The sequence below is a fragment of the Strix uralensis genome, chromosome 5 (assembly GCF_047716275.1).
Source record: "Strix uralensis isolate ZFMK-TIS-50842 chromosome 5, bStrUra1, whole genome shotgun sequence".
Taxonomy (NCBI): Eukaryota; Metazoa; Chordata; class Aves; order Strigiformes; family Strigidae; genus Strix; species Strix uralensis.
In genome coordinates, this window is record NC_133976.1 from 1,511,325 (window position 1) to 1,538,465 (window position 27,141).

General features: G+C 47.0%; 1 protein-coding gene across 1 annotated transcript in view; it reads right to left on the reverse strand.

Annotated features, from left to right (window-relative positions):
* The window catches only part of UBE2H (ubiquitin conjugating enzyme E2 H), a 57,940-nt gene extending 31,548 nt beyond the window's left edge, over positions 1 to 26,392 (reverse strand). Inside the window, exon 1 of the mRNA XM_074869628.1 lies at positions 26,106 to 26,392. Within this exon, the coding sequence (XP_074725729.1) occupies positions 26,106 to 26,158 (53 nt within the window). The 5' untranslated portion in view covers positions 26,159 to 26,392. The remainder of the gene's footprint in view (positions 1 to 26,105) is intronic.
* Between the last annotated feature and the right edge of the window lie 749 nt (positions 26,393 to 27,141).

Genomic DNA, 27,141 nt, shown 5'->3' on the forward strand with positions numbered 1-27,141 from the left:
TCAGGCTAAGAGGAACTGAAGCCAGGTTCCCTTTTACAACCAAGATTTTTCACTCTGATGCAAAAGGTTTTCTGCTTTCAAGGCACAAAATTTGCCCAGGAAGCTCTCCAGTTTGCAGCAATTACACAGACCCCCTCATACCTTCATAGCACTGAGCAAACAGTGCTCCTGGGCACACACATCCGTGCTCACTTCAATATTCCTGACCCACCAGGAACAGAAGTGCCTGGGACCTACCACCAGCAACAAATAATTCTCAGCTCAGACCTATCCCTGATCTCCCATTACGATGCATGAAGTCTGCTTAAGGTGCATCACAAACTAGAGGCTCCTGTATCCAGAAGTGCCAATTCAATCGTGGCAGCCTGCGTGCATACTCGTATGCGGGGGATCCAAGTCCCATCTGCAGGGTCCGTCAGGATTTATTACAGTTCCTCGAGTACAATGACTCCCAGATTGGACAGAGTTTTCCCACAGTGCCAGCTCCAAAAGAATTTGGATGCAATAACCCTCTTCCCTCATTCTCATGGGGAGGGAGAAAAGTTTATAGTGGTTTGTTTTGGCTCAGGAGTTTTCTTGGTTCAGCATACACTGCTCTGCCCTACAGTTAAATAGCAAGTAGCTCACTACACACCTGGCAGTCACCCAAGAGCAGCTCACAAAGGGCAGATCGATGCCTAACTGCCCCAAGTATGAGTGATTTCTCTGCTAAAAGCCATCTCTGGGAAAAGCTACATCCCTACAGGTTTGCGGAGAGTAGCTTAGCACTGAAGTACTGCAGCTTGCTTCAGCCCTGATGTTAAGGGACACTCACCACCAGGTCTTTTCACATCACCCAGTACCATGACAGTAAGTTTTAGATACAGGCTTGACTGAGCTTAAGTTCGTCTGAACATGTACACGCTCACCTAATGGATAACTATTCCAGGTTCAGAAACGGGCTCTTACACAAACCCGCTGTGCATGATGATGCCCAAGAGTGAAACGTTTAATACTGAAGTATGTTAACACTTACAGCAGCTTCGCGGATCAGGTTAAATACAAATGGTTTTACTTAGGACTAAATCAAGTACCACTTAATAAAAAACAGCTCTCCCAGTCTGATCTTCAGAGCGAGCTCCTGAGCAGCTGCAGCTTATATGCTCTTCGGCTCCGCAAGTTAATATCGACGATAAATTAAAGCAGAGCTTTCTGCACTCAGACTCAGCTCTGGTGTTCCCAAGTTCAAAAAACTATTAGTAAGCAATGCGGTGCCGTATTTGATTATTGTCCCTGTTGTAGTAAGGACCTACAATTCCTACAAAAAAAACCCAGCAAGTGAGTTAGGTTCATGAAAGGGATGCAGATGCTAACTTTGGGAATAATCACATTGTTTATTTACATGATAAAAGAGTTTGAGGACAGACTGAAACCAAAGTGAACTTCAGCAATAAATCCCTTGTATCAACACAGGGGAAATCTCTGGAAATGTATTAGTAGAACTGAGGAAGCTGGGGAAGCCTGCTTTCCTGGGCACGAGGCGAATTCCATATGAGCCCCCACTTTCTAAGACAAATCTTAGTGAAGGGGAAGTGAACCATCTTCCCTTTCCCCTCTCCACCAAATTTTCTCAAAAAGGTAGAGATGCCCAGGAATATGAAAGGTCAAAATCCCACTAACAAAACGATTGAGGGCATTCCCGGGAGAGGTGCATGGAGCAATTACAGAAAGAAGAACATTTACACCCTATGAGCTCTTTCCATCTCCAGGAAGTCTTCAGAAAAGGAAATATTTATTACATATCTGGGACTGTAGGAAGACCAGGAACCCAAAGCAGACCTCAAGGCTTCTCCATCCCACAAAGCAGTACCAGGGAACCCTCTAGCACCACAAGGGAAAAGCACGAGGGACTTGACACATTCGGAGGACTGTCCGGACCACGTTCCCAGAAAAAGCTCCACCACAGCTCATGGCAACGTATCTCAGAGTAAAGAACGCAGGCTCTGACCCAACTATTTTCTCAGCTCAGACAGATTTTTTCCATAAGGCAGAAGTCTTACAACCAAATCCCAAATGAATCCCATTCCAAACACGCCAGCAATTAATGAGCCATCTCAGACCCAAAAAAGAGTTGCCGGTTTGGAGACCCACAGGACTTAAGGAACCCAGTTGTGCCTATGGCACAACAAACCTCCCCTCCTGCATTCGGAGCTAGATGGGGCCTGGTACCGGATCCTGCAGCAAGCCCAAGTAGCTCCCCGGAAGGAGAAATGCTCCAGGTCTTTAGCAAACCCAGTACAGCTTCAGGAAGCCCCAGGAAAAGAACATCAAGAATCTGGAGCGAGATTTCCATAATTAAAGTGACCAGACTGTTCACACCAGCCCCTGCACATCTCTCCCAGGATAGCTATATTTGCATCCAGGATTCCCATCCACATCTTTCATCGGCTACGGATGTAAATCTGTGCAGAAAGCACTCCTGCGAGTGCTCAGGACTTCACACACACTGCCAGCATTTAGGGGAAAGACCACAAACCTCTCACCTTGTTTTAGTCTACTCTGTCCAGACGAATTCCTCTATGCCCACACTCTGCCACTGCACTCTCCGTTAATTCAGATTTGCAGAGAGAAAACGAGCAGGTAACAGATAAAGAATGTAACGTTCTCAATTTTAGTGGCAATCCAGTGGTTCATACCGCTACGAACAGTCTGCCTTGTTTCCACAGCAGGACACGCGGCTACTCTGTGTGTATAAGGGGTCAAGATTACAGAGGTAGAAAACCAGCCTGTAACACATCACATGCGCTAAAATGTTTAACAAAAATACAACCAAATCCCTTTCAAGAGTCTCAGCTTGCTCCTACTAGTCTAGATGACTTATGGCCTTGCTGCTTTTATCTCTTTATCATCTCAGTATACTAATTTGACTTTGTGTCAAATATAGCCAGTGTAAAAGTCAAGAGAAAAGAGCAAAATCTGGATACAAGTCAGGTTTCTAACAGATTAGAAGTTCAAAAGCTTTACCTTAAGACCACAGAACCTAGAAGGGAGTCTCGAGAACCTGAAGATAAATTACCTTAGTCCCAAAACTATTAAGAGAATTTTAATGACAGTAAGTGTCAAAAATATTTAGATCATGATATAGAAAGCAAGCTTATTTTCAAATATCAGTTCAGAAGGGGTTGCTAGGAGAGACACAGAAGGGAATTTTTCTGCAGCTGATTACAGACTCCCTATATAGTGCCTGAAATGTGCCAGAAGCGCAAAGGCCAACCGCGCCACGTATTAGCATTACAGTAACATCCACAGCCCCCTATCAAGATCAAGGCTCTATTGTTCAGGGTTGAGCTCGTAGGAAATTGTTTCTTTGGTCAGAATGAGAAGTGATTTAAAGCATTTTGCCCATTCTGCATTGGGACAAAAAACACACAAAACCCTTCAGATCTGGAGAGAGAGAGACTGCCCAACCATCACTCAGAAATAATCTGGCCGCTGTGGATTTGCCTGTTCCAGGGTCGAGTTCCCATTCCCTCATCCTTGTGCAGGGCCACCCACCACCGTAGGGCTGGATCTCCCCTGCAGTAATAAAAAAAAAAATTGTTGGGATTTAACTTCACACCCAGATCTCCCAAAATCCCACATGAACATCGCGGCCAACAGATGGCTAGTCTGTTTGCAGAGTTGAGTGGCTTTTTCCTGGCAAACATTTAGCCTGAAAAAAAATCCCTTCATTAAGTTTCTTTAAAATTAACATAAGTTATAAGCTTGGGCAAATCAGTTTTCCAGATAAAACTATTTCACTGAAAATATTTTTTGCAAGCCTAGCAACACAAATGGCCATGAGCAGCCTGCCCCAGAGAGGCAGACAAAGCAGAAAGCTGGGATGCCCCAGGGAAAAATAGAAGTTGTATATTTATCTATGTGCATCTCAATATAAGTCACAGATAGGTCGATGGCCATTACCAGAAAGCAAGTCCCTGCCTTCTAAGGATCTCTGCCATGTCCTCTCTTACTTAGAGACTTGTCCACAGCTATCCTTCCAGGTGAAGGACCTCGCCAGAAAGGACATTCTGAATTTGAGGGAAAATCATAAGACCACACCTAGGTATATTTAAAAAAAAAAAAAAAGATCATCCAGCTCTGCTACCGAAGCAGCTGAGAACCCATCTTTGAGAAAATAACTTGCCATATTTTGTGACAAAGGCCATTTTAAAAATGGGATTAATAGAGCTGATTTTTTCCTTCACAAAGAGCTTTGCAGTCAGCGAGTGGTGCCGCTACACCACCCATGCGATGGAAGCGTGGCCACTCCAGCTGCTCGTGGTACAAAAAGCACCACTCTGCTTGTTCAAGGCATCAGAGGGGTGAATTCTGAAGTACCTGCAAGAAGAATTTTGCAACAAAAATAGCCTCTAATATTGGGACTGATGGCTATTCATGTTTATTTTCTTACAAAGGTGAACGAGTTCCACTCTGAGAAACGCTTACACAACCTGCAGTTACCTGTAAGGAGCCCTGTGATTTAGCAGCGTTACTGGTTACACTGACGTGTGGGCAGCAAAAGGGCAAGTTCAGCTCAGTTGCCTCCTTGCCTCCAAACCTTCACAGGCTGCCTTGCCTCCTCTAAACTCCCTGCTTTTATCTGATACAAGTTACCTGAGGTGCCAGCTGCACATCCAAAACCACAGCTGGCATCAGGACTTTGATGCTTTAAGCATCAGAAATACTTATTCTTATTTTCCCCAAGTAAAAGTCTCTGGCCTGTACTCAAATTTAACTTTCCTCACACTTCTGTCTATCCCTGCAGCGCACCAGAAGAAAGGACACTTAGTCAGAAGCGAAAAAGGTTATAAAGAAAAAAAAACCCTCTTGTGTTTTCTTTGAGCAGCAAGAGGCAGCACTTTTTAGTCACCCCATTTGTAGCAAACTTCTTGAGAACTCCAGGCTAAACCCATTCAGATTATTAAAATCCATTGTTTTTCCCCCAAGCTAGTTATTCTCGTTGCCACAGGGCACCACTCAGAGTTTCCAGCTTCAAGCAAAGGGCTTTTTTAGCACTAGAAATAGGTTTGCTAATTGCCAAGGATGTTGTGCTGCACAATTTCTGGTGTCGGTATCCACAGCCCCATGGTCTGCACCAGCTCCAAGAAGGGAAGACACCACTGGGGCCATCTGCAGTTTATCTTCACATACCTGGGGCAACCCTTAATCTTCCTTTGTCTGAACTGGGCTTGCCCAGGAATCCCACAGCTTTGAAAGACACAAAACTCACTTAAATCCTACAGTGTAAAGAAGGAGAACAGCAAGTCACTCGTGGGCAGTCACGGGAAGCTCTGAAGACAACCAGCTTTCCCAGCCCTCCACCCTCCTTACTGCTGCAACAAGTGAACTGAGGAGGGCATTACACAAAGGTGGTTTCACTCACTCTAAGATGATGGCTGGTTACGATTACAGCTGAAAATGCTCTGGAAGCAAGGGAATAGCAAATGAATAACTGAACAGCAACCTGCACTTGGTCACCGAGTTTCTATTTTACTGCACACAAGCGTTTTCTTGTTAGAAATGCATCTTCGCTTTAAAAAAAAAAAAACAAACACCCTTACTCACCACTTCTCTACCACATTTTAAACGACCAAGATGAGAAATCACACGAGAAAGAGCATTCTTAAGTTATTCTGCACACACTCTTCACAATTTCATGTCAAGGATGGCAAATTTCCCCAAGATAAACCCCATCAAAAGGCAATTTCCAAGCACAGCCACGTGTACTGAAAGACACCTCGGGAGAGTTATCGGCGTTTTTGGGAGAAGGAACTGCTGCTCCAGCAAGCCCTCCGGTCTGGCTCGCTTTCTTTGGAGCTCCTGATGATTTAGGTCTGGCCGCTCTCCACTAAACTTTGTGCCAAGAAACTGGAGTAAGAAGGAAGAGGTAGAAGGAAAAGCCAGCTTTCCCCAGAAGTCACTTTGCATACGAGTTGCCTGCTATGAATCAATTAGAAACTAAGTCAGCATTTCTCCTACACTCCAGGCTTCAAATCTGGTCTTCCCTCACTAGAAGTGAGGGGAACCACCACAAAAAGACAACAAGGTTGTCATACCATGCTGGATTGGGTAATACTGCCCTTTTCCTTCAGAAAACAAATTAATTCATTGCGCTTCCCAACTCTGTGCTGCTCCCTTGAAAAGTTTCAACTTGTTTAGAAGAAGAGGTATCACATACTTTTTTTGCTGTAGAGAAAACAGATTGGAATAAACTTGTTTAAAACTGTGTTCTCAAGCTTTCACTGGATGGGTCAACATTTAATTGCAGCGGTGGCACCAAAAGTTCCTTCACAATCAGATTAGATGGGAACACAATCAGTGCCACTTTGACAGCAGATAACGAGCGCTGTAGCCAAACACCAGTTTTGCAGTGCTGATTACCCTGCAATTAATTTGCATTTACAGACAAGGAAGAACACAACATGTACAAGCATCAGGCCCTCGTTTCATTATCATTGGTATCATTAGCCAAGCACAATTCGGGATGAGAACATGTATGGGCCCAGGGTGACACCTCCTGATTTGCATCGCAGCAGAGCTTTGCTTGCGAGATGACGGTGTTTCGGTGCTACACGCAGTGCTGGTCAGTCCCAGGAGCAGCACGTTGGACAGAAACGGCTTGAAACCACTTAAAACTGTGACCTACACAAGGGCTGCTGAGGTGCTGCTCAAGAAAGGTGGGGAGATGCATTAGTCGTGGGGAGAAGAAGCTGGCACACGGGATTTTTAAGCATGAAAGAAAGGGACTGGACTCGATGAAAGCGTGTCGGAATGAAGTTTTGATCAATACAGCTTAAGTGATGTTCCCGTGCATGATCATAACGCAACACAGCATTGCCTCCACAAGCACAACATTTCTTTGAATCTCAATAAAAAAGGACATGCTAGGATCCAAGAGAATTTAAGTTAAATTAGTCCATAATTATAAGCGACTGTCAATTAGCAAACTCCTTAAATGGATCCTAGCTGGAGATGACTGCCCAGTTTGAGGAAGGCATCCCACCAGAAAGGACTAGCAAGGAAGACAACGTGCAGAGCCACGATGCAGGAGCGTAAGGGCCTGGGCTTCTCGGGGATAACTGGAGAGGCAAAAATGTCCCCACAATACGATTACACTGGTCTCCTCCTCTGACCCGACGCTCGAGCTCCCCAAGAGTTCGATACAAGCCACTCACCTGGCGTGAACAAGGCAGAAATAATCAGGAACCTTGTGCTCTCTGCCAGCCACCAAGCCAGAAGTCACAGAACTCACTATGTTGACATTTAAAGTCGGTCACGAGGGAAACCAGAGTCAGGTCCAGAAACAAAGACAACAGCAGTAGTAGTTTGCAGATGTGCATCTGTTTCTAAGCTAAACCACTAGATACAATATTTGCATCGCTACAGCTTCCATCCAGAGAAGTTTGTTACCATAGTGATTGTACATACTGGTGGTAACAGAGTATTTAATGTACGAATAATAAACTTCTCAAAAAACTGAGACATTTCAAGTGGGTTTAAGTGAAATATCATAAGGAGAAAATACAATCATTTCTTTTTCCAGGTGTGCTGGGTACTGTTGATTTCCTCTTCGTGAGGATTCAAGAAGTGCCGAAATGCTCTGAAAGAGAAACGGTGGTTGTAAAACCATGGAATTGAGAGCGTGACCCCAACTGTGTGCTAGATCTGACACCAAGCCTAAGATTTAACTGTTTTGGGGGCTGTGCCCCATCACACGTTTTACAAGAATGTACCAGGTTTGTTAAAAGCAAAATGCTTTTCACATGTTTGCACAGTTGAATATTTCACTAATTTAGGCTTCCCGAAGACAGGTATTATTTTAAGATGTGGCCTTTTCCCTCAAGTGAAGTTTGGTTTAGGTTTCTGTAGACTTTACTGAAATGCTTTTTCACTCCAAGAAACCTACACAGTCATTTAGAAACTGCAAGCATGTCAAGCCACCTCAGCAGCAGCCACATAAAGCCCCAAATGTATAACCAACCATCTCCTCAGGCTGTAAAGCCCTTGGGACGTGACATGTCTGTAGTCAAAGCAGACAGACACAGAAGAGGTCAGCAGCTGAGCTTTGGCAAGCGTTTTTATTTAGGAAAAAAAAAAATAATCTAGAAATATCTCAAGTTCTTGGTTTTAAACAAGATAAAGAGTTTAATGAGGGGAAGGAGAGAGCGTCAAAGCAAATATTTTCATTCTGGTACACTGAGTTATATTCTGTTGAACATAAGCTTAATTTTAAGATACTTTGGCACAGAGCAGTTACCAGCTCTGGAACCAGAGTCCCCACCCTCTTTGCTCCTCTCTACCAGGATCTTTCTTTTCTTGCCTGTAAGGGATGTTCAATTGGGCCACAGAGACTCACCGAGGGGATGCTGATATGCTGCATTGGCTTGAACTATATCGTAACACTGAATTGAGAAAGTGTTAAACGTGGGAATCCCGAGAGTTGTTTTAATAAACACCTCACACCAGGATTTTTCTTCAACAAAAATCCTGAAGTCCTCTCTAAAAGAGGCTTTGCACAAACAAACTCATGTCTGAACTATTAAAACCTAGAGGCTGGTGGAAAGACATTTAAAGTCCTGTCTAGAACCCCACTGCCTTGGAATCAGGATATCATGACAGCTCTCCATGGCCTGCCACGAACATAATTCAGTGGGATTTTTTTTTTTTTTTTTTTCGGTGTACAAGCACAACAGAGGTGAGACTCACCAGGAAGTGCTGGTCTAGTGCAAAAACCCTGGCAACACACCAAGAACTGGTCCATGTGATAAGCATATGCGATGAGAGCGAGACGGGCTGCCTTTCTAACAAGTACAAAAGGGTTTGGCAACGTGACTGGAAAGATAGCTGTGGGGCACCTACTTAGAAGTATTGCCTCCGCTTGCTTTAAAACCGGATCTATGGAAGAGGTTTGCTTTGCTGACCTTTGCTATAAACCTAATGGAGCCGACAGCTGGAACAGAGTATCTGAAACATCAGAGCAGAAACAAAAGACAGAGCTGCTCTGTAAGCACCTCTTACACCAAGGATACTAAGCTGTGTACAGCCTAGCGTTGTTTTGCAGAGCTCCTTCCGACCCCACACCCGCAGATGTGAGAGTACGTGGAAATACTGAATGATGTATTCCTTGCTCACTGAGGTCACATCTGCACTGGGATTTTTTGAAGGATTTTGTAAACTCTACTCTTCAGAATTGAGACAGCAACAACCATTTGAAATGCCAGCTAGAGCAAGTTGTGCTTAAACTGTAAATAAGACTCAGAGCCCAGAGCAAGTATTGAAGTGGACAGTGCCAGTGAAAATTAAGTAGCGCTGGTCCTCATGAAGCTTCTTCAACTTTAGGCATTCAACAACAATTAATGTCCTGAGCTTGTGCTTAATATCCAAAATCCTAGCTCTGAACTGTCACCCATCCAGGTGTTCTCTGTACCAACCAGAAAGGCAGTAAGGTCTCTCAAAGATATTCTAGAAATTATTTATCCCTCTGAAGAACAGGGCACAACTTACATTTAGTTGTTACAGAATACTTTGCTACTCAAGGCAGAAGCTCCAGCATTTCCGAGCCTTCCTGGAGGAGGGTTGTTATCTGCCAGTCCTCAAAGAAACGAGCTTTAAAAAAACTCTCAGAAACCACCGGTATTTCTACACCATGGGTGTAGGAAATAAAAGCAAACTGAATTTGGAAATTAAGCTAGAGATTAGCACAGTTCCCTTGACCTCAAGTAACACAGGAGAACAGTAATTGTGTGGCTTCAATCCAGATTTCCCACCACCTGTAACAGCCCAACTTGAAGTAACACACAATGCTCGAGCAGATACAGGTGTTTGTTTCAGGGCAGATCATACCCCGAGGCACCTGCGGATTTCTGTTCCTTTCAAACCACTTTATTAGAAATACATTTTTTCAAGAACAAGTTACATTCTGCTCTTGTGCTGATTCTCAGGTTCAGCAGACAGCAGACAATGCACTGACTGGCTCACTAGCAGGTGAAAAATCATCAGGATGAACATCACCCTTGGGGCTGCCTACCTCTTGCTTATGCAAAAGGCTTACTACGTCCATTAACCAAATGCTGTCATTAACAAGTCTGTCGATACAGCACCCACACCTTGGAAGGGCACATCTGAAAATGGTGATGGGGAACCGAAGAGCACTATGCCTTTTATAGACTGCTTGCAAAACCGCAAGGATCAGATTTGTCCTCTTCTCTCTGCGACAGCAAGGAGTCCTGACAGAGCCTTCCAGAACTTCTGGAGGGATCAGATTTGCTTCTCCCCTCCTTGGTTTTGTTAAAAGGTATCTCAGGAATGATGTTTTAAAGGAACAGCTCAGACAGGATTTTACACACAATGTTGTTCAGGTTTTTAACACAAATGACCTGAAGGATGAAGCGAGAGACGACTTTATATCTGAATCACAGAACTGGTGAAGTTATGACAACCACGACCACAGTTTCCAACACAGACCATACACTGTTTTCGCTCAAACCAAAGCATTAAAAAACTTATTTAGGAACAAGCACCTTTCAGACCTTGGTTACACACAGCAGCCAAAGCTTATAGACACTGCTTTCTAGGTCACCTGCAATATAGAGAAAACACAAAACAGTCCCATGTACCAGGAAACTGCAGTTCAGTTTTGCTAAAAGCATAGGAGCTTCCTGCATGCCACAGTTTTGTACACAAATGCCTACAACAATCCAATATGCCATTGTCATCGCTATTAAATCAATTATCCTCTTTATTCTTAGTATGTAATGAGAGCAATGGGGCACTGTAGCCTGTTCAGTGCTTCCTCAATAGATCCCATAAACAGATCCAATGTCCCAGTGCTGGCTGTAAACAGACGAGATGCACAAGGCAAGTGGTTTTGCCCCGGCTTTATTTTGTTCAGTCCATTTGGCCACCTGTATTTAAAGGTTTAGTTTACAAAGATGGGTTTATCACTCAGCTTTCTACCTGCTCCAAGTCAGGTCAGCTTACGGCTGTATTCGTCTCGAGAAAAAACATTTCCAAGGTTAGGCAGAAGGTCGATACATGGTGTTTCCCATCCATCCGCCACTAACTGCAAACATGGCACAGCTTTGTTGGTTAATCACCAAAATATCTGTAAAAAGTTCATTTCTTTATCAGCCTTGGAAATTTAAGAAAATAGGCTGGTGCTTCTGTCAGTCTCAGCAATTCCTCTGGCATCCAGCTCCCACCATCAGCTTTTGCACCAAGAAGTTAAATATTCGCCTGCAAACTTTAAAAGTCTCGGGCACTTCCGAGGGGTTTTTGGCCTTTCCCAAAGGATTAACTGCACAGGATTTTCCTGAAGTTTAAGGTATAAAGATACATTGTGTTTGAGAGGAAGACATGAAAGAGCCATACTTGGAGACTAACAATGATCCCCACACGAGCTTCCTTGTGCAACGGAAAGGCAAGCTTTAGGGACGCAGCAGAAAGGTTGCCAAGGAAGGAGCCTAACAAAGCGTTGGGGGCTTTGTTTGTAGATGTGAATGCACCAGCAGGCCTGAGCTCGCCAGCCACCAACAAAACCACAGCGAGGCAGAGCTGGGGTGGCACCGGTGCCCAGAACAGAGGGTGCCCTCACCCTGGGACACCCACCACACTGCATTCAGTCATGTCAAATACCTTTTTTTTTTTTTTTTTTTAACGGTTTCCAGGCTTTGAAGACCAGGCCTTCCCTCAGCAGCTGCACCAGAAGCAAAAGCAAGTCGCCCAGGCTATTTCTCAAGCTCCGTGGCTTTCTCTAGCTACGCGAAGGCTCTGATCTCAGCATCTCACAGGAAGATAGGGGTTCACTAAAGCCGCTCCGGCACAAGCGATACCACCACAATCAGAGGAAGGGAAAAAGGCAGGTGGTTGTTGTTTGGTTTTTTTTTTTAAATATGACCAGCAGAACAGCAGAGGGTGTTGCTAAAACACAGGAACACATAGTCCTCCTCGCTGTGGCCAAGCAGTTTCCTCTGAAAGCACCTCTGAGCTGTACAGATGGAAAGGCTGGAGAGAGACTGGGAAGTTTCCCTGGGAGGGTTTTGAAGTTGCTCTCACAGCTGCCCATTTCTCTGAAGCAAAACTTCCTATCCAACAGAAGTGACAAGTCCACTTGGAGAGGGGGACCAGGACAGAGAAGCGAGTTTGCACTTGCTGGAGTCAGGAGCTCCTTCCTCATCACCCAGCCCTTTTGCTTCTGATCCAAAAGCTTGTTCTAGCACATCTGCTCAGGCTTAATTATCCCCCTTCCCTCTCAACTGCCTAACGAGAGGCACATCAGTTATCTGAAGACAGAGCCCAGGGGAGTTTTACAAATTAGCCATCCCAATTTATGTCCACAGAAGACACTTGCCTCAAGGTTTCCTGCAGGAATAACAAAACCTGAAGTTTGTTACATGGATCCCCCCCCCCCCCCCCCAAAGCAGTCAATTTAAAACTGAACTTTGTAACCGAGTTTTGCATACATCACTGTAATACAAGCCACACCATCAATACAAATGCTGTTGTTAGACCACTGCTATTCCCAGCTTTTAGACTGTGTTATTGAGCTTTGGAGAGTAAAGGCAGTGCTTTCTTATAATTAGTTAAATTCAGCTGAAACAGAAGATTCCTTGACATCATCTGTTTGGATCACCATTATAGAAGGGACAAAAGAACACTACTGCAACTGCACTAAAAACTAATTAACACAGTTTAGTCATTAGCGGGTGCAGCTGCCTGAAAAGTGGGATTTTGTCACCGAGTTTGAAGTATCTCCTCCTTCAGAGATGAGCTGAAAAAAGCCCCCAGAGCTTACACCAGTACAGAACAAAAAGCCTAGCACTGACCTCTGCCAGATGCTCTGAATTACAGGTGACCCCCAGCAGACCCAGCAAGAGTTTCAAAGACACACATTTATCACAGCCTTCTTTAATAAATCAGAATTAAGCAGACTTGACACACTTTAAGCCATTTTAGATGACAATATTACTAATCCACAGAAACCCCCCAATTAACCAGTATGCTACCGCAAATAAACAGAATACCGAAACAACCGAGGAAGTTAAAATAAAGGACAGCTTGGAACTGCAGAACCAGCACATAGCTCCCAGCAGCCTTGAAATTTTCCCTTGTACTGTCAGAGTGACTTATTTTCCCTCCCTTTACTCATCTCTGCCATCCCGACAATTTTAGCAGAGATGCGGGGCTTGAAAGAAAGGCAGTGGGAACACTCCCTACTTGAGATGTATTTTAAGGTTAATGAAAAAAGTGCTTCCCCCTTCACTCTGGAGCACGAGTTGTTCCTACCCCCAAACCTGCACAGATCTCCAGCAGCAACCAGTTCAGCAATCCACAGCTTTCGGGCTATCAAGTGATACACAGGCAACCAAAAACTGGACAGGCTTCTCCTCTTGGCCACCTGGAGCCACCGTCAGCCCTAGATGGGACTCAAGCCCATCATCCACGAGGTGAGAAGCTCCATATCCTATTATTAGCTCAGCAAACTGCCCGGGCTCTTCCCTACAACTGCATCTCCACTTCATATGGTGTTTTTCAGGAACTTTGCAAACAAACCTCAGCTGTGTCCCTGCTCTGAGCGATTAAAAAGCAGCAGCAGACAGGGATTTCACCCCTCGTCTTCAGCAGATGTACGACTGGTGGTAGGGCACAGCCCAAGCTGACAGCCCAGAAATAGGGACCGGGCAGGAGGCTGGATACACTCACACTTCTGGCTCATATGCTAAATTTAGTCCAGTCTGGTAATGATCTAAAAAACAGTTGATGTGGGTTTCTGTGACGCATGTGGCAGTCTGGTCAGCTTCATTCAGTTCCTCAGAGAAGAACGTGCACGCTGCAAAATCGTGATGCCTTTGGGGTGACTTCAGGAGAATCGAATGCTGAAAAGTAGTTATTGATTCACACCTATATACAACGGCTTTGACTGAGCCAAGCAGTTTCAGCTTCTGATCCATCCTACATCTTGCAAGAATTGGGGGAACATTCTGCCCCTGGGTGTTTTAGATGCTCTTGACCACAATTTTTACTTATTAAGGAAAACTAGCAAGAGAAAACGAACACCAGTGATGAGGTACACTTATTCGCAGAAGCACGTAACCTGCCAGCTCAGGACCCTCTTTACCTTAAGGGGCTTTTCCACGGTTTGAAGCACCTTGTAAAGGCAAATAAAAGCCTTCAACATCGTAGCACCATCCACCTGACTGTGCACCCTTTCCCCAAGCGCTCAGCAACAGATCCCCAGCTGCTATTTGAAATAAAACAAAACCTACAGAGGATTACGAAGCTCACCTATCTTAAGACTCGCTTCTTGCGCCTTCCAAGTCTGCAGAAAACTGATGAGAGAGTGTTGCACACAGAATATCCTGAAGTGTCCTAATTACACCGAATGTCAGGTAGCAGCGAAGAAACCTGTCACTTCAGAAGCCACCGAGAGGCACAGAGGACAATTTAAGGACTCACTTGCTACTGGGCTGTACATATTCCTAGACTCTTAAAAACAACACACTAATGCAACTCGCGACCCTGAAGAATCCCATTGCACCTCGGCCACACCAAGCAGGAAGCCCTTGCAAACAGATAAACTGAAGTCCAAAAAAAAGGAAACCACAGCAAATGCAATATTCATCAGCAGACGACTAAAACTTTTGGCTCTAACAAGACAAGAGATGCTGGTTCAACACTCAGACCAGCTGGTTATAACATAAGCTGTTCTCATACACGATCCCCACTTACACAACCAACTCCAGAGAAAAACTAATGGAGGAAAAGAGTCTGTAAGGCCCCAAAGCCACATGCACAACATTGAGAAGAGGCACCAGCAGCACCTGGGCTCTCTCAGGGCACCTTTGCCCAACAGCCTCAAATCTTCTTCACTAGAATACCCACGCTGACAATAACCCCACAAAACACATTTCTTGCTATGACTAAACAGGCATAACAGGGAAATCTTCTTTGCTTAACCCTCAATCTTTTTCCAGTGCATCATGCTGAAGTGATGAAAGATTTTTCTTCTTTTTCCACAGAACTGACATTTAAAAAGCTACAGCAGGTCAGCGTGAAGGACAAATTTTCAGCAAGTAGAAGTCACTGAAAAGGTGAGGCAAGGGGCCGCACCTGAGGATCTGCACAAATCAACATGTGTCTGCACGAACTGACATGAAGCAGCTCAGGGAGCGGAGCTCCCACATTGGCATTTGATCGCTCCGAATCCTAATGCAAGAATCTAATCCTCTAGCTTCAATGTATGCTGAGAATCAAACACACCCCTCTCCTAAACAATCTATACTCTAAATCTGTGAAACTGAGTTTAGCAACAGAGGATGGGCAGATGGTTTAATTGTCCAGTGGTCAATAAGCTTTGTAGGACTGAACATCAAGTTCACTTCAGTGGGTCAGCAAATTTTATTTCTTTCCGAGTATACGCACATTTGTGGCATGCTTTTAAACACAAAATAGTGCCTTCACATGGATGCAAGGGCTTAGCATTATGAGTACATTATTGCTAATCAATTTTACAATATTTTTTGTTTCATTTGGCAACATGCAAGTCTCAGTATTACGCTGGGGAGATTCAAGCAGTAACCAATAACTAAGCCAGGGTTGGCAGTTTAAATGACTTGTTGAAACCACGGGGGGTATATTTCTTCAGTCTTGCACTTAACCACAACTAGTGTTTTGAGACACCCCCCCTCCTGCCCCAGCTGCTAGCGCTGTGGCTCTTCTCCACATGTAAAATGCACTGCTTTTGCCTTCTGCAAAGTTAGCAGAGCATGGCTATTTATTGGCAAACTCTCCTCCTTCTTGATCAAAACAAGGCAAGTATTTAAACTTACCTTTTCATGGCAACCTTCTGGTCACACTGCCAACATCAAACAAAAGAAAACATGCCAGAAACCATGAAGTAATAAAAAAAACCTGGATTATGACTAACTTATAACTTTCTTGGCAGTTGCAAGCGTGCCAGAATCTGTTTAATTCCAAGACCTTGGAGCTTTACACAAAACAGAGGAGTTCATTAATGGTGTCCACAATTTTTTAAAAAAGCGTGAAGCAGCGCTAGCCATAAGCTCACTTGCAGGGTGCAGTCGCTCCTGTCAGCCACGAGAAGGGTGAGTTAACACCTCCTCACATACCTTCCCTTTCAAGGAACGCAGACTCTGGGACTGAGTTACAAGGATCTGATTTCTGACATCTCAACTTTTCACCAAGCGTCGTCCCCTCCCCAGTCTCTCAAAGCCACATTCTCCTCTTGGGATCTAAGCTTACCCCAATAACCGTGCACGGATTCCTCCCCTAGGCCAGGAGTATTAAGTTACCTACAATGCCAGGCCTGTTAAACAAAACACCGATCATTTAGTTTCCTTCTTTTCATTGCTTCCCTCATTTCACAACTGACACAGTGGCAGGTTGAAAGCCTTAAAAGAAAAAAAGAAAAAAAAAGTAGGAGGTGGCTTTGGTAGTACCGAGGAGTAAGTCAATATAACCATGCTGAGTCACATCGCAGTTAGATTTGACATTTCCAGGCTAAGTGCTTCTTCACTCCTAGAAGGGTTGTTTCTTTATTTCAGCCTTGTTTACTTTACAAACCTGTCATACAAATTAGAGGATTACAAAGCAAGGCCATCACCAGAACTTTTGTGGAAATCAGTCCACAACATGTTCTTGTCCAAACGAACTGCAACTGCCACCACCAAGCATGAGGTAGACACCTTCAAGAAGCATCGCGCCGCTGCAGAGGACTGCTCCCAAGGACCACTGACACAGACACATCACTCATGCAGAACGTGAGCTCAGCACAAAAGCAGCCCAGTTATTGCGAGGTTTAAACCTTGCCTCGCTGCTCTGTGAAACCAGCACTCCACACACATTCATATTCAGCTGTGTTGGCTTTGAAGATTTGAGGGGGAAGGTCAGTGACTTTGAATTAATGGTATTAGACGGAAGAAAAACATAACCGGTTTCATTTGCCTTCAGCAGAGAGTGTAATAGAGCATTAGCTTCCACCAGCTTCCCCTGACGAAGAAGCTTTCATTGAATGTATCATCAGGGAGAAACCTCTCCCCACCCTTAAAAAAAAAAAAAGAAAAAAGAGTTTCCCCAAACAAATCAGCTTGGGAACAGCCAGGATATGAAGGCAAGTTTTGGACTTCATCTATCACCACCTCCATGCTGATCGCTGCGTTTTAAAGGCCAACAGCCCCCATCCTCAAATGCATTTAAAAGCCAAACCTAGTTCTTTTCAAAATAGAAAAAGCTCTGGCTTCAAACCATTCACTCTTGACTGAGCAATACTTAAAGGAGCAGCTTCATTTGCCCCTAAAACCAAGATGAGTCTTAACTCTTCAACCATGTCCACACCGGTGATTGAATAGCTTCGTAGCAGAGTTTTAAAATACCATTTCGATCTAGAAACACCTTTAAGAGCAAAATGGTTTTCAACCTCTAGTCAGACCTCAGCAGACAACCTGTGTTTATGTTCTCATCCAGCTTTTCTGCTGAAAGAAACCAGGTGTCTCATCGGACATTCACCCCTGCCCCGACACGCTGCTTCACAGCTCCAGAGCACGCCTGGTCCTGCCAACGTCAAGACAAAACAAAGCAACACAGCCCACCAAGAAATGCCAAAGCGCTGAAGTTAATAATTTATCAATCTTTTCAACTTTGCATCTGTTAATCTACCACACCAGAGGTTAATCAGGGCCACGCAGGCCTGCTTTAGTACCGCACACTGATTTTTACTTTTTTTCAGGGGGTACGCTTGGTAACTGCGGAAGTACCCGATCCTATCGCTAAGCCCTGTTTGGTTTTAGTCAAAATCTCAGACTTCATGGCCTGCCAGAGTCTCTCTCTCCAGTGCAAACACGCTTAAGCTTACCTTTCAATGTCATACCTTGCTCAGGGGCCGGGAGCAGGCAGACTGGACACTATTCATCCTCTCTCAATACCATTCATTCATTATGCATACCACTACCTCATCCCCTCTTGTTCACCTCCGTTGGAATATAGTCTGTCCCAGTACAGTCATTATAAAAGGTCCACAGACGACTGACTAGAAACAATCAGCTGTTACACAGAGAGTACCCAGGCAGTCGGGAAGGCTGCAATGATTTGCACATCTATAATTTACATGCTAAGTCCCCCACCACCACTCTCGCAGGAGAGAGCGCTCAAGGCCAGGTGAAAAACCCACTGGAATTTGGAAATAATGCAAAATTTATCTAACAATCAACTGTCAGCTTTTAACCTCAACCTTTCGCAGGGGATGACAAATGCCTCCAGGGTTAAGCTCCCCTAAAGGGCAGCAACTGTCATAAATGCAGACTTTTCCTAACGAAAACATTAACATAAATTTGAAACATTCATTTTTAAGGGAGTATCACAAAAAAAAGAAATAAATTAAAGCCAGCTACAGCCAGATAGTGCAAAACGTTTCAGAATAATCCACCCAGACACTCTATTTGTACAATCTCAAAGAAAATATTTTACGCTTCATTCTTCTAGCATTTAGTCCAAGGAAAGCAGGCACCGGCGAAATGCAATCATTTCTGGAAAGCAGCATTTGACCCTCTGAAAATGATCAAAAATGGCTATCCCTTCCTCAAACTGGGTCAGTAATACCTGGAAGTCTACACCACCTCCTGTGCTCTCCTGTATGTGGATCATGCAGAATATACAGGCAGACTCTGTAATGTGCAGTTTAAAAGGGATTAGTGTCGACAGACCACCACCACCCCAGTTTAAAAACGATACACGCAGATCCACCCCTCTACCTGTTCTGAAATACCTAATGCCAAGAAAATGGACTGTGAGTGATTTGGCTTCTCTTGGAAAGCTGAATCAATTTGCTCCAGGGAATAAGTCAAATGATTTAAGACTAGAGGACAGCTCTTGGAAGCTGCAACGGTAAAAAAAAAAAATAAAAATAGTATCTTAGTCCTGAATCCAGTACCAGCCCCAGTTTGCAAAGAATCCTTAATGGCTACACAAGCCCAAGAGGTAGTGAAACCACCTTTTCCCAAGAAACTAAATCCACCCTCAATCTCAGACAGATCATTATCAGAGAGGCTGAGGAACTGGAAGAAGATGGAGACCGAAGATGAGGAGATAGCATTTAGAGGTGAGTGGTCATAAGGCCGAAGGGACTGAGTGGGGACAGGAGAAGGAAGAGCCCGAGAAAGATTAAGCAGAGACTGCCTCAGTGATGAGAGGGTGCTTGTACTTCTCTGCAACAGCTGACTGGTGTTCAAAGAGTATCAGCATCAAGCAACAAATAATTCTGAATGCCCCACAAAGGTGGAAAAAAGGATTAAAAAATGAGGTGTGGGGTGGGGGGGGAAAACCAACAAAAAAAGCGAGAACCGCATGGTTCTGCCAGAAATAAAACTAACTCAGACCATCTCCCTGGGATGTGGTAGAAGATCCATCACACAGGGCATTTTCTAACGGCGAGGGCAGTTCATCCGCAAGCTCCCTGCTAGAATCGACAGGCACCGGCACACAGGCTGCATGACCTAGTAGAAACTAGAGATGGCAAGGTCGTATGATTCTTCAGTCACGTGAGCTCTATTTTGGTGAAGAAAAACAAAGAGCAACGCTCTATGTTCATTATTCCAGAAATACATGGACAAAATCCACAGGGAAATGGAGGGAGTGAAAGGAGGGAAGCTGAATGCACACAATAAGACACACAATGAAATGCTGAACTCCTATATGCACACCCACATATATAATTCACGTTCAATATTACAAAAATGTTATTCAGCAATCTCTCATTTTTGCTGCCAGAATAATGTCCAGAACAGCAGGAGAGCAAAGCAGAAAATTCAGACATCTCTCCCTCAGCATCGCATCACCTCTAATTTAAGCAGACAGTAAAACAGATAGCTATTTGGCTGGGAACCCACTCCATACGGGAGCCTGTCGCTTTAACTGTGGGCACTTTCCTGCCTTAACAACAACCTGTTATGTGTTTATCCTGGTTATGACTCCGATTAAATCATGGTTTAAGAAGGGCACCAAGTACCAACAGGTGCCGAGAACATTAAGTTATACTGCAACCAGCAATGGCTCTACGCTGGGGCAGTTTCAGATGCAGCCTTCCCTTCCTAACAGCCCAATTCCTGCTGCTTTACCTTGCTTGAAGAAAATAAATAACAAACAGGGTGAAAAGTCTATCAGGACTTTTAATTTAAGCACTCCTGTGCTTTTGCTTGCAACAGGGGAGGGCAGAGGGCTCCAAGGATGGGATCTTGCCCAAGAAGTGAAAGCCTGTGCAGCGAGTTGCCTCTTTGGGAGGAGGGCAGGATGGCCAACCACTACCGCTACCCCCCAGCAGCCCCCAGTGTCCTCAGGCATCTCCCCCTCGCCGCCGGCATTCGCACGGAGGCATCAAACCTGGAGCCTCCGAGGAGCGAGCAGCCGCCGCCTTGTCCCAGAGCGATCCAGCGGCGAGGCGCGAGCTCCGCGCACGCCCACCCCTCCGAAGGAGGCACTCGGCACCTCGCAGGATTTACTCCCTCGGCTTCCAGAACTACAGTCTGCTCAACCTGCTCCAGGTACAACAGGTAGGCACAAGGTAAGACAGCAATTAAGCATGTATTTGAAGGAGCGATTAATTGATGTTCTTCTGAAAACCAAGTAAAAAACCACTCCGAAAGAGCAAGCTCTGCGTTCTGTGAGCTGGAGAGGAAGGCAGCAGCACAACACGGGGCAGCTCCTCCCGCTTGCCACTCAGGTATAAACAAAGCAAACATCCAGCAATGTCAATGCTTTGCTTACAAGCTTTTCATAAGATCATTTTTTATGTTTGGTTTTTTTTTTTAAATAACATGATTTTAATGCCAGTGCACAGCGATAACCAGAACCAGGACAAAACACAAGCTGTACTTACATGAAGATTAAATGTAATATTTCCCTGGCAAATTAAACAATGCAGAGCCTCATCAGGGGGCATCTTCTGCTTAATCCTACATATTAAGACTTTAACAGGGTTTGCAAGATTCCCAGCCATGCTCGAAGCTAACGTTATTGGCTGCTGCTGCTAAGAAATGTTGAACACGTGGGAGTGCACTCAGCGAGACGCGTTTCCAAAAGCTTGCCGGGATTGTAAGATAGTCGTGATGACACTTAAAAACAATCACCTACTACAAATCCAAGCCTGCCTAGATCACAGTATAGCTTCACTAGAAAAGACAGAAGAAATATCAAGCACGCCCTTCTAGACACAGCAACAGAAAGGAGAGCAGGGACACCATTTTACAAGGCAAGCCACTTGTTTTACTGAAATCCTGTGTGCACTTTTTTTTTTTTTAAAAACTGTTACTACAAAGAAACAGCCTCTGTGATTTGTTTAATCAGCATTTAGTAATCTAATGCCAGTTTAGTCTTAAGAACTGGGTACCATAAGCATAATCCTAAAGACGACTGCCATACTATTCAGAATACCAAACTCACTGCTCCGAGTCTGGGGAATGAGATGGAGAAATAGTTAAAATGAGCCAAACACGGAGCGATACAAAGGCTTTATTTTTCTTATTTTAAATAGGGCTGGGATGTCAAGCTAGAACAGGCACTCTGCTCCAAGCTGTCTTAACCAAATTCATATTCCACAGTTTCATCTCAATGACCATCGCAATTATATGATTAAGCAGGTGCACTGCGCTTTCAGGTCTGTTCGACAAGCCCCAGCTTCAATAGCCTCCGCGATCAAACTGACAAGGCAACAATGGAAGAGTGAACTTACAGTTCCAGCCAAGAGCCCGTCCTTTCGGGGAAAAAAAATCCAGCCGCCAGCAAAGACACCACATTCAGCTCTAAAAGCAGCAAGATGATACCCTTGAAAGTTGTCATTTAGGCAACAAAGACGATTTACTTATTTTTTAACTCTAGTTGGTTTGGTTTCAGCAGAACGATCTGTGGATTTAAAGTTCTCATACCGGCAGGTAGCACTTTACGTTCTGAGCTGCGTTTAACTGGATTTTATTTATAAGCCACAACCTGTGCCAGCATTTCTAACTGCTCTGGGAGAAGGGGGGGGCTCTCCCAGTTTTGAAACGGGGCCGTTGCCACGTCTTTGTGCCTTCTGAAGTACCACCACACGATTACCCATATCCCTGGAGACCTCATTAAAACGGAGCCCCAGAAGTAGAGCAGAAAGAAGTGTAGCGTGACATTTTAAAATTTACATTCTGACTTGTAAAAGTTTCCAGAAATGTCTATCCTTTACAAAAAAAAAAAAAACAACACAACAACAAAACACCACCAAACTCTACCAAAACAAGACATTCCAGCGCACATGCTCTTCCCCTGGGGACAGGCCAAAGAGAACAAAGCCACGTGACTGTCCTATTGCTCAACACGACTCTTGGAAGGTGTTCAAGTAGGATGATAAGTGCGGTGTAAGCCTATAATGAACATAAAAAGGAATTTATCCCAAATGTAAACTGTGTCCTACCCTTTGCCTCAGCTGATCTCAGCGGAGCAAACACAGGGAGTTTTGCGATTACAAAATACTCCGCAGGTAGACTAAGGAGCTTTGTACCTTTATTCTCCTTGAGTCAGGACAAGCCTAAAATTAGAAGGGAGCGCAACGCTCCGTGTATTACGCTCCCCGGTAGCTCCGACACGCGTTACAAACACTCAGCTCTGTAAACTGGTCAGAACAGGGAGATTCAAATGAAGCTGGGCACTATTTATAATTCCTTTCATGCACAAAACAGGGTGACACTTCCCTTTTCCAGCTCTGATGCTTAAAAATAGAGCTCAGGGACTACAACCCAGCCAGGAGCATCTATCCACAAAAGGAGGAAAATAAATCAGCACAAAATAAACTCTCATCCAAGAGGAGGCTGCAAACAGCTCGCCCTGGAGCGCCCGCTTTGCTTCCCCGGCACAGAACAATAAACCCGGCAGCCGGCAGCAAACCGCTCCGCGGTCTGGGGGGCGGGGGGGGGCTGTGGGGTGCTGGGGTGCGTCCCCCCATGGGTGTAAACACGCTGGCTGGGGCACCCCATCAGCTGCCGGCTCGCTCCGCCCCAGCCCCGGTTTCCGGGTAGTAACAGAGCAGCCAATCCGCGGAGTTGCGAGCTCTGCCCGAGGCCTCTTGCCTGCAAACACGGCTCCAAGGCCAGCAGCTCACCCCGAAACTGGGGGGAACTGGGGATGGGATCCCCCTGCTCCAGCACCCCACAGTTGCCAGGGTGGGGATGTCTGGGCTGGGGAGGCCTGGCCTTGAGCTTGAGCGCTTGCCAGCAGGCCCGTGGGATGTCCCTGCACTTCCAGGCGACTGGGTCCTGAGGTGTTTTGGGGGGCACGGAGCCTTCCTGCAAAGCCGTGCTCGCCGGTGGGGTGCAGGCAGTGTCCCCCACTCTACGAGGACACAGGTCATCCAGGAAACTTCAACCAGCGTGGTGGGGGGGCTGGAGCCCCCCAAGAGGGGAGGAAGGCAGCGTGGCTCCCCGCTGCAGGCCCTTCCCCAGCGTTTGCACAACATTGTGAGCGCGATCAGGAGAGAAACAATGAGTGACTCAGAGTTTCAGCACATAATCGTCCAGGCGATTATTAAACATCAGTTCAACACATTAACGCGCACACACAGAGCTTTGCCCTCCCTCCAGCCCCAGAGAGCAGAGCAACCTCTCCCCTTCCCTGCTCACAAAGAGGCATCCACAAAAGGACACGGACGTGTTAGGATTGAAAATAGGAATAATAAAAAGACCCCACTCGGCTCCTAAACCTGTCAGAGCAGGAGAAGGCAGCAGTGTTATTCACTCTGGCCATCGCCCCCTCCCTACTCAAAAAGGTAGCCCTTGGCAGGCCATAAATCCGTGCCATTATTCTCTATCGGAGACACGAAAAGGGGCTGAAAAGGGAAACTGTAATGAAAATGGCAGCAAAAAGGGGGGGGGGGAAGAAAAAAAAAAGAAAACCCTACACAACAACAAAACACTCAAGCCCCAGGGAGGAGCAGCCTTCAAGTACATTCCTTCAGATGAGCCCCCTCTCCTCCGGTCACCACCAAGACCCTCCTCGCTCCCAGTCTGGAGCCAGACCCTTATTTCCGATCAGCTTCCAGAGAGGGAGATTCCCCAGGGAAGCGTCTCGGGGAGCCTGGGCCTAGCAATCTGCGCTCACCCCGGGCAGGCGAGGCAAGTCAGGCAGACAAACAAAAAAGGCTGGGGAGGGAGGAGTGGTGAGGAGAGTCATCTGACACATCCAACTTCCTAAGTTTGTTGTCCACAGGAGACCGACCGCTCTAACCCTCACCCCTCAAAACACCGGGAAGGCTGCGCCGACAATAACAAGAGCTTCGCTTTTGGAAAAGCCTTGGGTTTCTTTTGTCAGGGGGGAGAAACGAGAGCAGAGCGGAAACTACCCAGCATCGGGAGGAATGCCAGATATTCAGGGCTTTCTACCTACCACCGCACAGCCCGGCTGCTGCTAGAAATACAGAGCGAGCGAAGCCACTTCAGAAAAACCTGCTCTTTGTCTCCTAAAATGCTGCGATCGCTGGAGATGCCGGCTACAAATCGAACAAAAAGGGGAAAAAAAAAGAGAGAGGGGGAGGGGAAAGGAGAGCAGCAGCGGATCAGGTTGGGCCTCAAGCCCCTCTCTGGCCCAGTCCTCTTTCCAGACTATCCCTAAGAAAGATTTTATTTCCCCACACACACACTAAACAGCTGGAATTCCCGACCCCCCTCCCGGTGCAATTAAGCATCGATCGCAATTGGCGTTCGACAGAGTATGACATGTGTGTAACTTTAAACCCCCGGATAAAAATAGCTCCGATTCAAGCATGATCGGTAGTCATTTCCTATTTGCTTAAAAACAAGGCAAAAAAGATACGAAGAGCAGCTTTGTAGAGAGAAACGCACAAGCTGAACGTCAAACAGAAGTTTCCTTCGATAAGCCACCCTCATGCCACAAACATGAGCCGTGTCGCTCCTCCCTTCCCCCCCCCTCCAAAAAAACCCACAAAATCCAAGTAAGTTTGTTTATCTCGCTCTGAAACTAAATCAGACCCGTTTCTCGACCCCTCGACACCACCAAGTTAGAGCCACCAGACCCAAGTCCTGCTGAGGGAGGTCAGGCACGTTCAGTCAACAGAGCAGAAAAACATTTCAGCCACTCTTGTCATTTCTACCCCCTCTCGGCACACACTGCCACCTTGTAAACAAAAACTATTAATAAAACAATCCTAGAACCAAATTCCCAATGATATTTTTCAATGCCACCCACACTCCAGACAGAGAGAAAAAGGATTCGCCACCCTGGAAAGGGCCAAGAATAAAAATAAGGAGAAAAAATATCAACAGATCGCAGAAAGGGGGGGGGGGGGGGGGGGGGAATAAAAATAATAAAGCCTAACCCAACCTAGAGCGTTACATAAATGGGACCTCTTGCGAGATGGGTTGTGGGCCCCAGCGTCGGAGCCCTTCGCCCACCTCCCCGTCACCCAGCCACGGGTCTGCTGTGAGCCAGTGCCTGTGGGGGCCCCCCCGCTCCCCCCAAAAACTTAAATCCCTAAGCCGGCACCAGAAGCTTCGTGAACCGCAGGCTGAAATCGGGGAGTAAATAATAATAAACACCACAAAAGCCTTTCTTTGGGCTGTGGCTGCTGGAGCTGCTCTCCCCTTCCTCGTCCTCCCCCGGCGGCTGGGCCGCAGGCCAGGGGGGGTGCAGGGCACCCAGGTTGGAGGGGCCTTCACTAAGGGGGGGGACACCCACAGGGCACCCCAGCTGGTGGCTGTCAAGCCACAGAAGGGGATAAGCCCCCCCAAAATAAGGAAAGGGGGGGGTTAGGCTTCCTCTCTGTAAGGGGGGGGGGCCCGCACCCCAGGGAGAGGGGGGGGCCAGGTCCAACCCCCAGCTCCGGGAAGAGGCCTAGGCCTAGTCTCAGAAAGGGGCGCAGCCGCCGCCCGGGGGGGTGGGGGGAGCGACACCAGAGGGGGATTCCCGGTGCCCCCCCGCCCCCCTCCGGTGCAGGCCCGGCCGAGGAGGCGGGCTCGCCCCCCGGGGCTGCCGGCGGAGGGAGGCGGCGGGAGGGGAGGGGGGGGGGATTAGGTGGAGGAGGGGGGGTGCGGGAAGGATACAGCTTGACCACGTCGGTGTCCATCCGCCTCTTGCCCGGGCTGGGGGAGGACATGGTGGCCGCGGCCGCCCCCGGTGCTCCGGGCGGGCTGTCAGCGCCGCCGCCGCGGACCGGGGACGCCCGGCACCGAGGGGAGCGGGGGGGCGCCGGGCTCCGAGCCGCTGGGACCCCCCCCGCCGCCGCCGCCGCTGCTGTCGCCGCCGCCGCCCTCCTGTGGTGGTGGTGGTGTCGCCGGTGCTGCCGCCGCCGCCGCCGCCGGTGCCGCCGCCCGGGCCCCCCCCGCGCCGCCTCGCGCTCCCTCAGCCGCGAGCCCCGCTCCGGTCGTCTCTGCCGGAGCCTCTCTCTGGACCCCTGACGTCACCCACAGTGACCTCACCGCCCCGCACCGCCGCCATTGGCTGCGCCGGCAGCGCCGCGCTGGCCCCGCCCACCCCGCTGCACGCCGGGAGTCGTAGTGCGGCGGAGGGGGGGAAGATAGAGAGGGAAGTGTTGGCAAGGCCGCGGGTTCGAGACCCCGCCGGGGCCCGAGGCCTCAGTGCAGGGCGGGGGTCACCGCCCGATAGGACGCCAAGATGGGGTGGCCACTGTCATCCAGGGAAAACCACCATTAAATCCAAACTTCCCCCCCCCGCCCCTCGGATTGCAAAGCAGGCACGTGGTGGATGACCAGGCCGAGTCACCGCACCAGTTTTCCGGTGCAACATCGGCAAAGCATTTCCCGCTGCCTCAGTTTACCCAACCGGATGGGGGAGGCACGCGCCAGCGCCCCGGAGGTGACAGTGGGGTGACGGTGGTGCGAATGGGTGTCTCTCAAGCCAGTGGGGCTCTGGCAACTCATCTCCACGCCTGGGGTGGACATCCCGCATTCCTGACCCCGGCATTACCCAAAAAAAATTGTCCCAACGCTTCCTCCCCACACAGGATGGAGACACAGCTGAGGAACCCCAAAAAGTCTGAATAAAGGCGGAATCTCACCCCACAAGTGTGTGTGTGGGGGGGGTTATTTCCTCCATTTAATGCCCCAACACACCCCTCCA